Consider the following 13,385-nt stretch of genomic DNA (forward strand, 5'->3'; position numbering starts at 1 on the left):
AAAAAAAAAAAAAAAAAAAGAAAGAAAGAAAGAAAAAGAGAAAGAAAATGGATCCTGATACATGCCTTGAGTGACAATGAAAATTAAAATCATGTTGGATATGAAAATGCAAAGAGCATCTGGCACATAATTAGAAGATCAATAAATATTCTTTTTTATTCCCTCTTTTCTGTCATTCACAAAATAGGTGTTCCAACAAAATACTAAAAGGACTCCTTCCCATTTGCCTGGGGATTTATCTTTACATACATTTAAATCCTGTTTCGTGCTTAAGAAAGGGAAACTTTTGAAGGGGAGCATGTTGTCTTCATATTTGTAACACCAATGTTTGATTGATTGACTGACTGATTTAGAGACAAGATCTCCCTCTGTTGCCCAAGCTGGAATGCAGTGGTATGATCATGGCTCACTGTAGCCTCAAACTCCCAGGCTCAAGTGATCCTCCCACCTTGGCCTTCCAAGTAGCAGAGACTACAAGTGTGTGCCACCATGCCCAGCTAGTTTTAAATTTTTTTTTGTAGAGACGGTGTATTGTCACGTTGCCCGGGCTGTCTCAACAACTCCTGGACTCAAGGAATCCTTTCACCTTGGCCTCCCAAAGTGTTGGGATTACAGGCATGAGCCACCGCCCAGCCTAAACTTATATTATCTAATTAGGTCCTATGGGGTTTGTGCGGCCCTAATTACTTTTAAATGAAGAAAATAAAATAGTTTTTCAAGATTAATTATAAATATAAAAGGACATTCAATCTTTTTTTAGTAGGGTTACAAAGAGGTTGTTGGGGAACACATTTAAAGCAGAAAAATTAACTGTTAAAAGTAATACCCTTACTGGCCAAATCACTTTGTTCCTTTGTGGCAGAGAACTCTTAAGGCAAACCTAGTTTATGGAGTCCTTTTCTTAGCTAAAACACTTCTGAAGCTTTCCTAGGAATGTTTTTTCCTAGAGGCTTACAGAATTCTGGTTGCAAAGTCTTTATAGAGTATGCCAAACAACTCAGTATTCAGAGAGATTAAATCTGAAACTGTGAAAGGTATCATATTAGACAGTAAAAGCCATTTGTTCAAAATTTGCTGGGTACAGATTTTAATCCCTGCATTACCTTGTGCTGATTGACACTCCATATTCTTATAATAGAGTCTCGACCGGCTGTGAAAAGTCTATTTAGTGCTGGATCCAACTGCAGAGCATTGACTCCATTTCGGTTGTACTTCTCCACTTCATCTCGAATAACATAGGAAACCTGACAAATATGTCAACATATGCTTCTTATAAAGTTACAAGCCATGCAGTAATAAAATGTAGTCCACTAAGTGGTGAATATGAAACAGAAAAATCCCATGTTTTCCAATATAAACTTTTTCAATCCAATAAAAATTTAATTTTAATTTTACTCCTAAAGACTAAAGGGCTGAAGAGAAGGATGATATCAATGACAGCCTAATCGAAGATGAGCAGGTTGCTAAACTACTTAACTGCTTCCTAACTGTACTCCTTTCCCAATCTTAAATCCATTTTTTGCAAAGCAGCTAGAGTAATTATTTAACAATGTATCTCAGTTGCTGATTACTGGAGTCCTGACTGGATGTAAACTCCGTAACATGGTCTCAGGCGCCCTGTCTGTCCCTCTGGCCACTCATCTCTGCTCTAGCTTCTGACGCACACTGTGCCTCCAGACCGTCACACACGCTGGTCCTCTATCTGGAAACTCTTCCTTCCACTTGTCTGGCTAACTCCTATCGCAGCCTTCAGGTTTTCATTTAAACAACACTTCCTTTAAAAGGCCTTGCCTGACTTGCCATGCAAAATGAGGTTTTGAGCTCCTATAACATACTAAACTTTTTCTAAGAGGCATTTTTCCCTACTTTGTTACTGTTGGTGACCTCTGTCTGTTCCTTATGAAAACAGAGGATCAACCGAAAACAATTACAACGAAGAAAAAGTCAGTAACCTGGCTGGCAGCCAGAAGTAAAACTTTCTAATGTAATGAAATAACCAATTAAAAATATAATGGGATGGGGAAACAGAGAAGAACCTATTATGACAGCAACAATAATTCATAGCTAGGAGTACATTTCACAGGAACATATGTAACCGACAGGAAAAGACACACAAAAGTAAATCTTCATAAAGGAGACATGCCATATTGCAACAAAGGAAGATTCAATGTTGACAATTTTTACTAAGTCTGTAAATTTAACCCAGCTTTGGTTAGAATCCCATTGAAATTCCTTCTAAAAGTTGATAAAATAAATAGTACAATTTTTTTTTGAATATCCAGACATTTTAAAAAATGAAGGTAACTAGGAAGATATTCCTCAAAGGTCTTAAAGGTACTATAATGCTACCAGAATTACACTGGCATAACACAACAGGAACAGATAAGAGGATCAACGGAATAAAACAAAATTTGGAAACATTTTCTATTATAAATTTTCTATTTTGATATAAACATAGTGCTTTAAATTAATGAGGACACATTTAATAAATCATCTACAGCACCTATAGTGATTCTATTAGGAACAATTATATCCTTTCTCCACATCTTAAACCAAAATCAATTTTCATATGAATTAAAGACTGAAATTTAATAACCATAAAAATACTTTTTGTTTTTATTTTTTGAGAAAGTCTCTCTCTGTCACCCAGGCCAGAGTATAGTGGCAGGATCTTGGTTTACTGCATCCTCTACCTTCTGGGTTCAAGCAATACTTGTGCCTCAGCCTCCCGAGTAGCTGAGATTACAGGTGTATGCCACCATGGCCAGCTGATCTTTATTTTTTTAGTAGAAATGGCAGTTTCACCATGTTTGTCAGGCTGGTCTTGAACTCCTGGCCTCAAGTGATCCACCCGCCTCAGCCTCCCAAAGTTCTGGGATTACAGGCATGAGCCACTGCATCTGGCCAGCATAAAAACAATTTTTAAAAGACAGGTGAATATTTACATAGTTTCTTGGCAGAGAAAAGTCTTCCAACACGCCAAGGAAGATGGTAATCTTTACGAAGGAAAAGAGCAATGGTGATCTGGCCAAATACACATCAAAACCTTTTCCATGTAGAAGAATGTCCACAGCATTGTGGCATTCACAATAATGCACAAAAGTAGAAACAACTCGAAAGTCCATCAACTGACAAAATAAACAAAATGTGGTGTGTATACTACACACACACCCACACCACACACACATACACACACACACACACACACCCCTCTCCATGCAATGGAATATCATTCAGCCATAAAAGAAGTACTGTACTGACACATGCTATAACATGGATGAACCTTGAAAATATGCCAAGTGAAAGAAGCCACATGTTTTACAAAAGGCCACATAATTTTATGACTCTATTTATACATAATGTCTAGAATAGACAAATCCACATAGAAAGTAGATTAGTAATTGCCAGGGGATTGAAGGAGGGAAAAATGGAAAATGGGGAGTGATTGCTAATGAACGTAAAGTAATTAAATATTCTGGAGTTAGGTGACCAATGCACAATTTTCTGAATGTACAAAAAAAAAAAAATCACTGAATCGCACACTTTGAAAGGGTGCACTTTATGGTATGTGAATTTTATCACAATGTTATTATTTTCTTAAACCTTCTGAATGTCAAAAAGTAACATGAGCAAGATGAAGAGAATAATGAAATAAATATGAAAGAAAGTTTACTCTTAACAAGATTCCTTATAAAATAAGAAAAAGTCAAATTTTCCAACAGAAAGACAAACAAAGTTACAAAAAGGAACTTTTAAAAAAAGAAATAGCCAAAAATCACATAATCAAAGGCATAATTAAAATGAGATGACTTTACCTATAATAATTTTTTTAAAATAACTGCCATTTTTGTTTCCCCTAAGGATAAATGGATACTTTCTGATAAAAGGTTTAAACTCTTTGAAATGTTCTTTAAAATTCAATTTCCAGAAATTAATGCTTTAAAAGGGCCAGGGCTGCAGACACAAATAGTTACAAGGATGTTGTTTTAATCCAGTCTTTTGGTTACAATCAACTGTAACTGAGATCTACTCAAACCAGCTTGGCTTTTTTGTTTATTTTGAAATTTTTATTTATTTATTTTTTTGAGACAGAGTTTCCCACTGTTGCCAGGCTGGAATGCAGTGGTGCCATCTTGACTCACTGCAACCTTTGCCTCCTGGGTTCAAGCAATTCTCCTGTCTCAGCCTCTGGTTTAGCTGAAACCAAAGCACGTGCCACCACACCTGACTAATTTTTTGTATTTTTAGTAAAGACAGGGTTTCACTGTGTTAGCCAGAATGGTCTCAATCTCCCGACCTCATGATCCACCCACCTTAGCCTCCCAAAGTACTGGGGTTATAGGTGTGAGCCACCGCACCTGGTCCTATTTGTTTTTTAAAGGAGACGTCAACATAAGGGTATAAGGATATCTTAACAGGGCCCAAAGTCAGAAAATACAGTCATCACTTATAAGAGGCATTTAAAAAATCAAATCATGACACTTCTCTGCTGAAACCTTCTAATGTTTTTTCACAAAATGTGAAGTCCAAACTCCTCAAACGCTTGGTTCTAACCCTATGTCCTCACACGCACTTCAAACTGACTGCCCCTAGCTTCTTTTATGACAGTCACTCCAAACTCCTTTCTGTTCCTCAAACACATCAAGCTCTTTCCCATTCCAGCACGTTCTCATTTACTGTTGCCAGGTTCAAGAAGGTTCACCACCCCTCAGATCTCCATAGGAATATTCTTTCTCCAGTTTTCACCTTGTCTAGCTCACCCTTATTCTTCAGATCTTAGGAGAAAGGTCTCCTTGGAAAGTCCTTTCCTGATCTCATTCTCCTAGCGTTATGACCCTATCACTTACCCTACATTTAACAGTTCTTACCATATTCCATATTCATATTTTTTGGTGTATCTTCTCCATTAGAATAAAAGCTCCAGGAAGGCAAGGGATTTGTTGGCCTTGTTCCTTCCACCACTGTGTCCCCAGAATAGTGTCTGACATATAAAAGACATACATATCATTGCATGAATTGGCTTTCCAAAGCCACAGGAACCAAGCTAGCTTCAATGTCAACTTCAGTCTGTCTCAATCTCTCTCTCTGGGGTTCCAGGGCTGCTTAACCTAGCGCACATTTCCTTTAACTGAGACCATGCAGCATATCTAAATCTTGATATCCAGACTTCTCGGAGATTATCTGACTGGTTAAGGCAAGAGTGAAAGAATAACCTGAATGTCAGAATTCTCATTCTAGGTGGAAAGTAATTACCGAGGAAACCAGTCTGGGCCAACCTCTTCAATGGTATTTCAAAAATGTGTGCTTTAAAACACAAAAGAAAAAAATGCAAAAGAGTTAGAAGTATCCTAGCTGCATAATTCTGGCACGCACATCTGTAAAACAGAATACTATCCAATCACTTAAAATGTTGAGGTAGGCCAGGTGTGGTGGCTCATGCCTGTAATCTCTGTGCTTCAGGAGGCTGAGGTGGGAGTACTGCTTAAATGCCCAGGAGCTAGAGGCTGCAGTGAGCTATGATGACAACACTGTACTTCAGCCTGGGTAACAGCATGAGACCCCATCTCCAAAGAATAAGAAAAAGTTGATGGAGGTCTAGACTGATTAACATGGGAAGAAAGTCATGATATATTTTTAGTGAAATATGTGTAGTCCAACACAGGAATGTACAATAGCCATTATTATAAAAATGTTTCAAAATATTAAATATTTTAGAATAAATACACAAGTTTTGAAGAATATACTGATATAAAAATAACCACGGTGGCTCACGCCTGTAACTTCAGCACTTTGGGAGGGCGAGGGGGGAGGATCACAAGGTGAGGAGATTGAGACCATCCTAGCCAACATGGTGAAACCCCGCCTCTATTAAAAATACAAAAACTAACCGGGTGTGGTGGCATATGCCATAGTCCCAGCTACTGGGAAGGTTGAGGCGGAATTGCTTGAACCCAGGAGACGGAGGTTGCAGTGAGCTGAGATCACACCACTGCACTCCAACCTGGTGATAAAGTGAGACAATGTCTCAAAATAAAAAAATTAAATACAAATAACCAGCTGTTATTTCTGAATGATGGGATTATGGTGATTTTCCACCTATTCATGTCTTTTTTATGTGATCTGAATGCTTTACAAAGAATGTATATTACTTAGTTTTTAAAATTTGATCATTTATTATTAAAGTAATTCTTGCCTGTATTTAGAAAATCAAATCGTAGTGACTGTCTCTCTACTGTCTGGATAAGACTCTCCACACCTAGTCTTCATCCCTAAAGGTAACTAACTGCAACTCAGTTGTTGCTACTGGATAGTTAACGGCATTTCTCTAAATATTGCTTGTAACTTTTGGCTCATCCATTTTAGACCTTATCGATTTACTCATGCTACTGTAAATTAGGATGTGGCTCTGAAACTACCCTTGATATCTCTTCCCTCTACTCTTGTTTTATATATATATCTGTATATATCTCCGTATTTTTAATTGAATAATCGGTGCCATATTGTTGTGACTGTAAGGCTGCCCACTAAGTACTATATTATGAATACATTTCCTTCCTCAAAGAGCTTTTTGTTTTCCTTAGTTTTAATCTTTCATTCTTCAATGGTTTTCTCCACTTTAACTTCAATTTGCTTTACCTGCTGTGCCACAGAACTCACCCTCACCCCTTCATTTTCTCAGAAGGCTTCCCCTTCCAAACCCTCCCTCCTCTCACTACAATCTAGGCTGACTGCCCTCTAGGTCTGCTGGCACAGCTGTCACCTTTGGTGTTTTCCTTCACTGCTTTTCTGCGTTACAGCTATTGTTTCCTGACTTCCAATGCCTCCTCCTTTCTTTGTTCACTCCACAGTTTTGCTGAAGTACAACCCCAATACCTTAAGAAAGTAATATAAGAAAAGGCACATGGGAGGCAACTTGGTCCTTGCATGCCTGAAAAGGTCTTACCTCCACATTTATACTTGATTTAGCAATTCTCTCAACTCTTGAAAGCACTGCTGTGAGTTCCTCTAGCATCCAATGTTGCCACCGATTTCAATGCCATTCTGTTTCATTCAGCTTTAAAGGGATCCTATTTTCATTCTCTCCTCCACTCCCTTGTTGCCTCCTTCCCCAAGCTTTTAACATTTTTCTTTTTCCTTGGTGTTGTGACATTTCTTGATTTGTTTTTTCTATCAATTTTGCTGCACATTTAGAAAGCTCTTTCAATCTAGAAATTTGTGGCATTTAAGCTCTGGGAAATTTTCTTGTATCCATTATTAATCATCATCTCTGTTTTCTTTGCTCTTTCTTGAACTGAAATGAGTCAGATACTGGAACTTTCAAACTGATCACTCATCTCTTATGCATTCTGCATTATCTATCTTTGTCATTTCATTTATTTTTGTAACACTTCCTTTAAAATTTTATAACTCTGGAGGTTTTTTCAAAGCAAATTACAGTGTGATGGGAAAAAATCAAAGCAATATCTTCAATAAAGAAATGGCTAGACAAATTATGGTTCATCCATTCCATGTGGTCATTAAAGAATTAAATTACATACACTGATATGTTTCAAGACATGGCACATTAAAAACTTGTTATGCATCCATTAAAGTACAGGGAAAAAATTTAAATGTCTGGCTATAGAAAAATAGAGGAAAACGGGATTTAATTCTTTCAATGAATATTGACTAGGCACCCACTTGTTGCCAGGCACTATTCTAAATGCTGAGGATATGGCAGTGGGCACGAAAGTCCTCTTGGAGCTTTCATTTAGTTGGGGAAAGAGCATAACTAGAAGTGACAGCAAATTAAGGAAAGTATTTTCCCCCCAAGGTATAGGCAAGCTTTTTCAGGCAGAAGAGATGGGGGTAAAGGAAAGATAAAAGTAGAAGGTACCAGAGAGAGAAGCAATAACTGAATGAACAAAGTCATGGGAGAACTTCATTTAGAGAGTCAAGAGTATAGGCTAAGGCAAAGAAGACCTGGATTCATAGCGAAATACCTTGATTCACTTTAAAAAACGGGAGGAGGGTAATACATGAGCTTTGCAAGGGAATAGGAAAGTCTTCAGTAGAAAATATGCATTTTGAATGAGTCAATCAAAGGGACTCTAACAGGGAGAAAAATAATAGAGTAGTTCCCAGCAGCAAGTATCCAGTTAAGTTACACTGTAACATTTGCAGCTAGCTCAGTAAGCATTGTTTAATTTCTCCAACAATTATCTGGGACCCCCAAACAAACAAACAAACAAACAAAACAAACAGTGAAGATAATCCACTGTATCATACGATCTGTCTCGGCCTTTCGAACTTATTATTGGTAGTGTGCCAGAGGGTAGACACAATCATGAGAAAAACATATTGTTCCTTGTTCATCATTTTATTTGAAAGTAATCACATTGGTCTTCTATTGCTGTCGTAACAAATTACCACAAAATTAGGGGCTTTTAAATAATAATTCCATTTATTATTTCAATTCCGAAGGTCAGAAGTCCAAACAGCTTAAATGAGTCCCCTGCATGAGGTCTCACAAGGCCAAAACTGACAAGGGTCAGCAGACCTGTGTTCCTTCCTTACTTGGGGCTCTAGAAAGAGTCTGCTTTCAAGCTCATTCAGGTTGCTGGACAAATTCAGTTCCTTGCAGTCGTAGGCCCTAAGGTCCCTATTTTGTTTCCTTGCTGGCTGTCAGCCAAGGGCCCATCTTTGCTCCTGGAGGCTGCCTGCTTTCCTTCTCATGCTTTCCAGTGGCCCCGTCCCGCAATAGAGAGTTGGGTCCTTCTTACAACTCAAATCTCTCTCTCACCACATCTCTCTGACTTCCGCCTCCAGCTAGAGAAAGTCCTCTGTTTTAAAGGACACATATGATTAGAATAGGTCCACTGGGATAATCCCCTTATTTTTCAAGTCTGTAACCTCATAACATTTGCAAAATCCCATTTATCATGTAACATAACATATTTTCAAGGGATTAACATGTTACATTATCATGTAACATAACATATTTGCAAGGGATTAGGGCATAAACTTTTTGGGGAGAGCTCACTCTGCCTACCAGAGTAACTAAACCAGTCCAGCTTCTCCCCAAGCACCGTGAAGCAAGTGAAGGAAGAGGCCATAACCGGAGGAAAAATGGAGGCAGAGAGAGCCAATCGACAGATCAGGTTGTTGGAAAATCATAACACTAAGGGACTGCCATGGAGTGAAGACACTTGCTTTGATATCTTGGTTACTGGAGAAAAAGCTGCATCATATAACTGAACTCACATATTTGATTATGTTTCTGACAGTCACAAATCCATCCCTCTTCCCTCATATCTCCAGTTTTCTTAGAAGTTGAAGGTGGTAGGACATGGACTCATTTAAAATTATATCTATAATTAATACGCAGTATGTTTGGACCCCTCTCCAATGATTTTTTAAAGTAATTATTATTTTATTATTTTGTTTTTGAGACGGCATCTCACTCTGTTGCCCAGTGCAGTGGTACAGTCTTGGCCCATTGCTCTCAGCTCATTAACTCTACCTCCTGGGTTCAAGCGATTCTCCTGCCTCAGCCCCCTGAGTAGCTGGGATTACAGGCACACGGCACCACGCTGGATAATTTTTGTATTCTTAGTAGAGACAGGAGTTCAACATGTTGGCCAGGCTGGTCTCAAACTCCTGACCTCAAGTGATCTGCCCACCTCAGCCTCCCAAAGTGCTAGGATTACAGGCATGAGCCACCACACCTGGCCTCCACTAATTATTTAGCAGCATTTTAAGTCTCAAAGGTTCGTCTTGGTCTACAACTTGACAAGGAACTCGGGGATACTGTCTCTTGGTCTGAGACACAGTCAGGACAAAGCATATTTACTCCAAGTACCCATATATGGGTACTGCCCACCTCAGCCTCCCAAAGTGCTGGGATTACAGGCATGAGCCACCACGCCCGGCCTCTACTAATTATTTAGCAGCATTTTAAGTCTCAAGGGTTCATCTTGATCTACAACTTGACAAGGAACTCAGGGATACTGTCTCTTGGTCTGAGGCACAGTCAGGACAATGTATATTTACTCCAAGTACCCATATATGCTTTTTCCAAAATGAGTTTTCTTTTTGATTTGTAAGAGTAAATAATGTGGTAAAAAGTTCAAAAATACAAAGGTGTGTATATTTCAAACTAAAAGATATCCCATGTCCTGTCTTATTTATAATCATACAATCTATTCCCAAAGGGATAATCACTGCTATTACCCTTTCAGACTTTTAAAATGCATTTCCCTTTGTGGAAATGGGACCATGCCATGTTGACTTGCTTTTTTGACTCACTCTCTCTGAGGTCTCCCTGGAAGACGGCAGATCCAGCACCATACTTATTGTAAAGCCTGCAGAACTGTGAGCCAATTATGCCTCTTTTCTTTATAAATTACCCAGTCTGAGGTAAATCTTCATAGCAATTCAAGAATGGCTTCACACAACACCCTTGCATAAGCAGGGATAGATATATGCATATGCAATTTTGTAGAATATATTTTTAGATAAGGAATTCTGGGCCAAAGGGGATTAGTTAAAAATTTGACAAAGCAAGACACAAAACAGTGAATACTATGGCTCCATTTATAGCAAAAAAAAAAAAAAAAAATCAAAATCACATTAAGTCGGGTATACAAACAGGAAGAGGTACAGAACAGTGGTTCTCAACCAGAGGCAATTTTGCCCTTGAGGGAACATTTGAAAATGTCTGGAGACATTTTTAGTTGTTACAACTGGGGAGATGCTACTACATCTAGTTGGTAGAACCAAGGGATGATCCTAAACAACTTGAGATGCACAGGACAGCTCCCTCCCTCAGACACAACGAAGAACTATCCAGACGAAAATGTCAAGAATGCTCAGGCTGATAAACTCTGGTCTAAGATTAAAACATGACATTGCCCACAGTAGCTTTCTTGGAAGCATGGAGGGCAACTCCAAGTATAAAAGTAATTTATACTTTTGTTTGTTGGGTGTTTACAGTGAACACGCACTAGTTTAAAAAACACTCACAGACAATGATGTTTCAGATGAAATCAATCCCTGTGGCTTCTCAGGCTGCTTCTATACCTTGGGGACAAATTTCAAACGCTCCCTGAATCTTCTCTTCAGCAGGTTAATCTTACACAGCCCTTTCAAAAATTCTTCATAGGAAATGATTTCAAGTCAGTTCACCAATCTGATTGCTACCTATGAAGAACAAGGTCCTTAGTGCAGAACACCAACCTCTAATTTTGTACTCTGACCACTGAAAGGCAGACTTATCTATCACCTGCCTCATTCTGTGTGCACTAGCTCACATTCAGCCTATTAAAACACGGTTTTTCCAAACCTGCTGCAGTTAATTTACATTCTCCCCAGTCCATACTAGTGCAATTGCCTTGTAAGTCTTTTTAAAATATATATACTTTATTGCACGTATTTTGGGAGTGGGCAGGCCTGGGAAGGAGGAAGCAGGGAAAACACTGCAGTAATAGGACTTTTAAGTCTTAAAGCAATAAACTGACAGGGCTGATTAACTACCCTTACTCCCCTAAGGAGTATATCACCATAGAATCTATCGTACAATCAGATTACAATTCTGAGTTATATTTCAGTTCCCTAGGAGACAGTCTCGCTACCCGCTCTGGATGCTGGTGATACTTAAATTCTCTCACTAATGCACTGAAAACCTCACCTAACAGGGTGAGTTTAGACTCTTATTAATTTCACTCAATTCAACAAACATCTAGTGAGTGCTTAAGACAATGTACTGATCAACGCGATCAATATAACCAAGATATGAATTACTCAGAAGACTTTATGGCCTACCACTTTCTGCTGGGATTACCTTACTGAAGGACCCCTTTATCTGACTACCTTTATCTGACACTTGATTTCAATCTGCAGAACTCCAATAATGCTGTTTTATTTAAAAAAAAAAAAAAAAAAGAAGCCTTTTTTTTTTTATTATGTTACTTATTCCTACACGGGGGGGCAATCTAAGTGCCAAACTGCCACTACTACATACAATACACCTGCAGGAAACACCTGTAATAGGGCTTCTATTCCATGCATCACTGAAAACATTAAGTGGCAATAACTCTTCAGCGTACCCCCAAACAAAAGTGAATTCACAAAGGCATAAGGCACAAGGCACACACGGTAGGATCAGACAACTCTTTACCACATGTACAACAAATTATACAAACAATAAAGATTCAGCGATGCACACTGAAGATGAAGAAATGGTGAAGACGAACTTAAATTCCAAAACAATTAAAATTATAATTTCCCCACGCACATTCTCATGGCATTCCCACCTACCCAAGGGACAAGTCCAACATAAGCGAGGGCCGGGGGCTCCCAGGTGCAGAATCCACTGCAGAAACCCCGCAGGGCGGTTGCCGCTCCGCCAACTCGCCACGCCTCCGCACAGGCCACTCATCCTCCGACGCCCACCCCCCGGGAAACCCCTGGAGGCCTCCGCTCGGACGCCGCGAGGGCAGAGCGCTTTGGAGAAAGGCAGGGGAAGGGGGTGGCAGGTGGGCGGGGAACGAGCCTATCCCGACTCCGCAAGTCTATTCCCACAGAAGAGCGGCGACCAGCAATATTGGGCTCAGATTGCCACCCGCGAGGGTCCCGGGCCTGGGCCCCCAGGGCCAAGTAGGCCGACCCCCGCCCCTTCCCCGAGCCGTTAGCGCCGCGGCCCCACCCCTCGCGGCCGGCCGCGCCCCGCCCCGTTCGCCCCATGCCGCTACTCCAGCCAGCCGCGGCCCCGGGCACCTGCTAGGTGGAATGGGCCCGGAGCTGCCTGCCGCGTCCGGAAGGCCGAGGAACCAGGCTTCCATACCTGCACTTTCCTCCGCCCTGCCGTGTTCTGCCGGTGATGGGCCGCCATCTTGCATGTTGACACTCCGACGTCACTTCCGGAGGTGGCTGAGACCGGGCGGATGTCCTGCCCCTTTCCCGCTGGCCAAGGGTTCGTGGCGGGGCTGAAAGAGTAGACGGGCCGAGTGTTGCCTAGGTGCTTGCTGTTTGTTGCTCTGTGGCCGGCGTGTGGTGAGGTAGATGCACCCAAAAACAAAACCGTTGTGCAATAATGCTGATGGGGAGAGAGCCACTTTTCAGGGCTGAGGGAGCAAATCCGAATCCAGTTCTGTGTGGTCCTAGACCCTGGCCTGTGCTGTTTTCCGAGTGCTCCCCCAGAGGCCCAAGCGAAACGAAAGCGCTGAAAGAGTTAACAGTGCTAGACATGGCGCTGCACAGCCCCCTGACTTTTGCTAGGCAGGCAGGGGAACCACCTGATTTACTATTAAGTACCTAAAAATGCGGAAATTGTATCTTGGCCTCAAAGAGGGAGAAATAGAAGCCCTTGCAAGGGAGATGGCCTCCATCTTCAGGAGGAGCAAAGA

The 13,385-nt window shown here is 40.5% G+C and overlaps 1 protein-coding gene across 4 annotated transcripts in view; it reads right to left on the minus strand.

Annotated features, from left to right (window-relative positions):
* The window catches only part of WDR48 (WD repeat domain 48), a 44,885-nt gene extending 31,980 nt beyond the window's left edge, over nucleotides 1–12,905 (minus strand). For 2 of the 4 annotated variants that reach the window (XM_017508358.2, XM_017508359.2), the window contains exons 1-2: nucleotides 12,824–12,905; nucleotides 1,104–1,244 (exon numbers count right to left, since the gene is read on the minus strand). In XM_017508358.2, the coding sequence (XP_017363847.1) occupies nucleotides 1,104–1,244; nucleotides 12,824–12,871 (189 nt within the window). In that variant the 5' untranslated portion in view covers nucleotides 12,872–12,905. Of the gene's footprint in view, nucleotides 1–826; nucleotides 1,026–1,103; nucleotides 1,245–12,823 lie in introns of those variants that run through there. The other 2 variants (XM_037731280.1, XM_037731279.1) reach the window with 2 other exon arrangements.
* Between the last annotated feature and the right edge of the window lie 480 nt (nucleotides 12,906–13,385).

This window comes from Cebus imitator, unplaced genomic scaffold (assembly GCF_001604975.1).
Source record: "Cebus imitator isolate Cc_AM_T3 unplaced genomic scaffold, Cebus_imitator-1.0 Scaffold391, whole genome shotgun sequence".
Lineage (NCBI taxonomy): Eukaryota > Metazoa > Chordata > Mammalia > Primates > Cebidae > Cebus > Cebus imitator.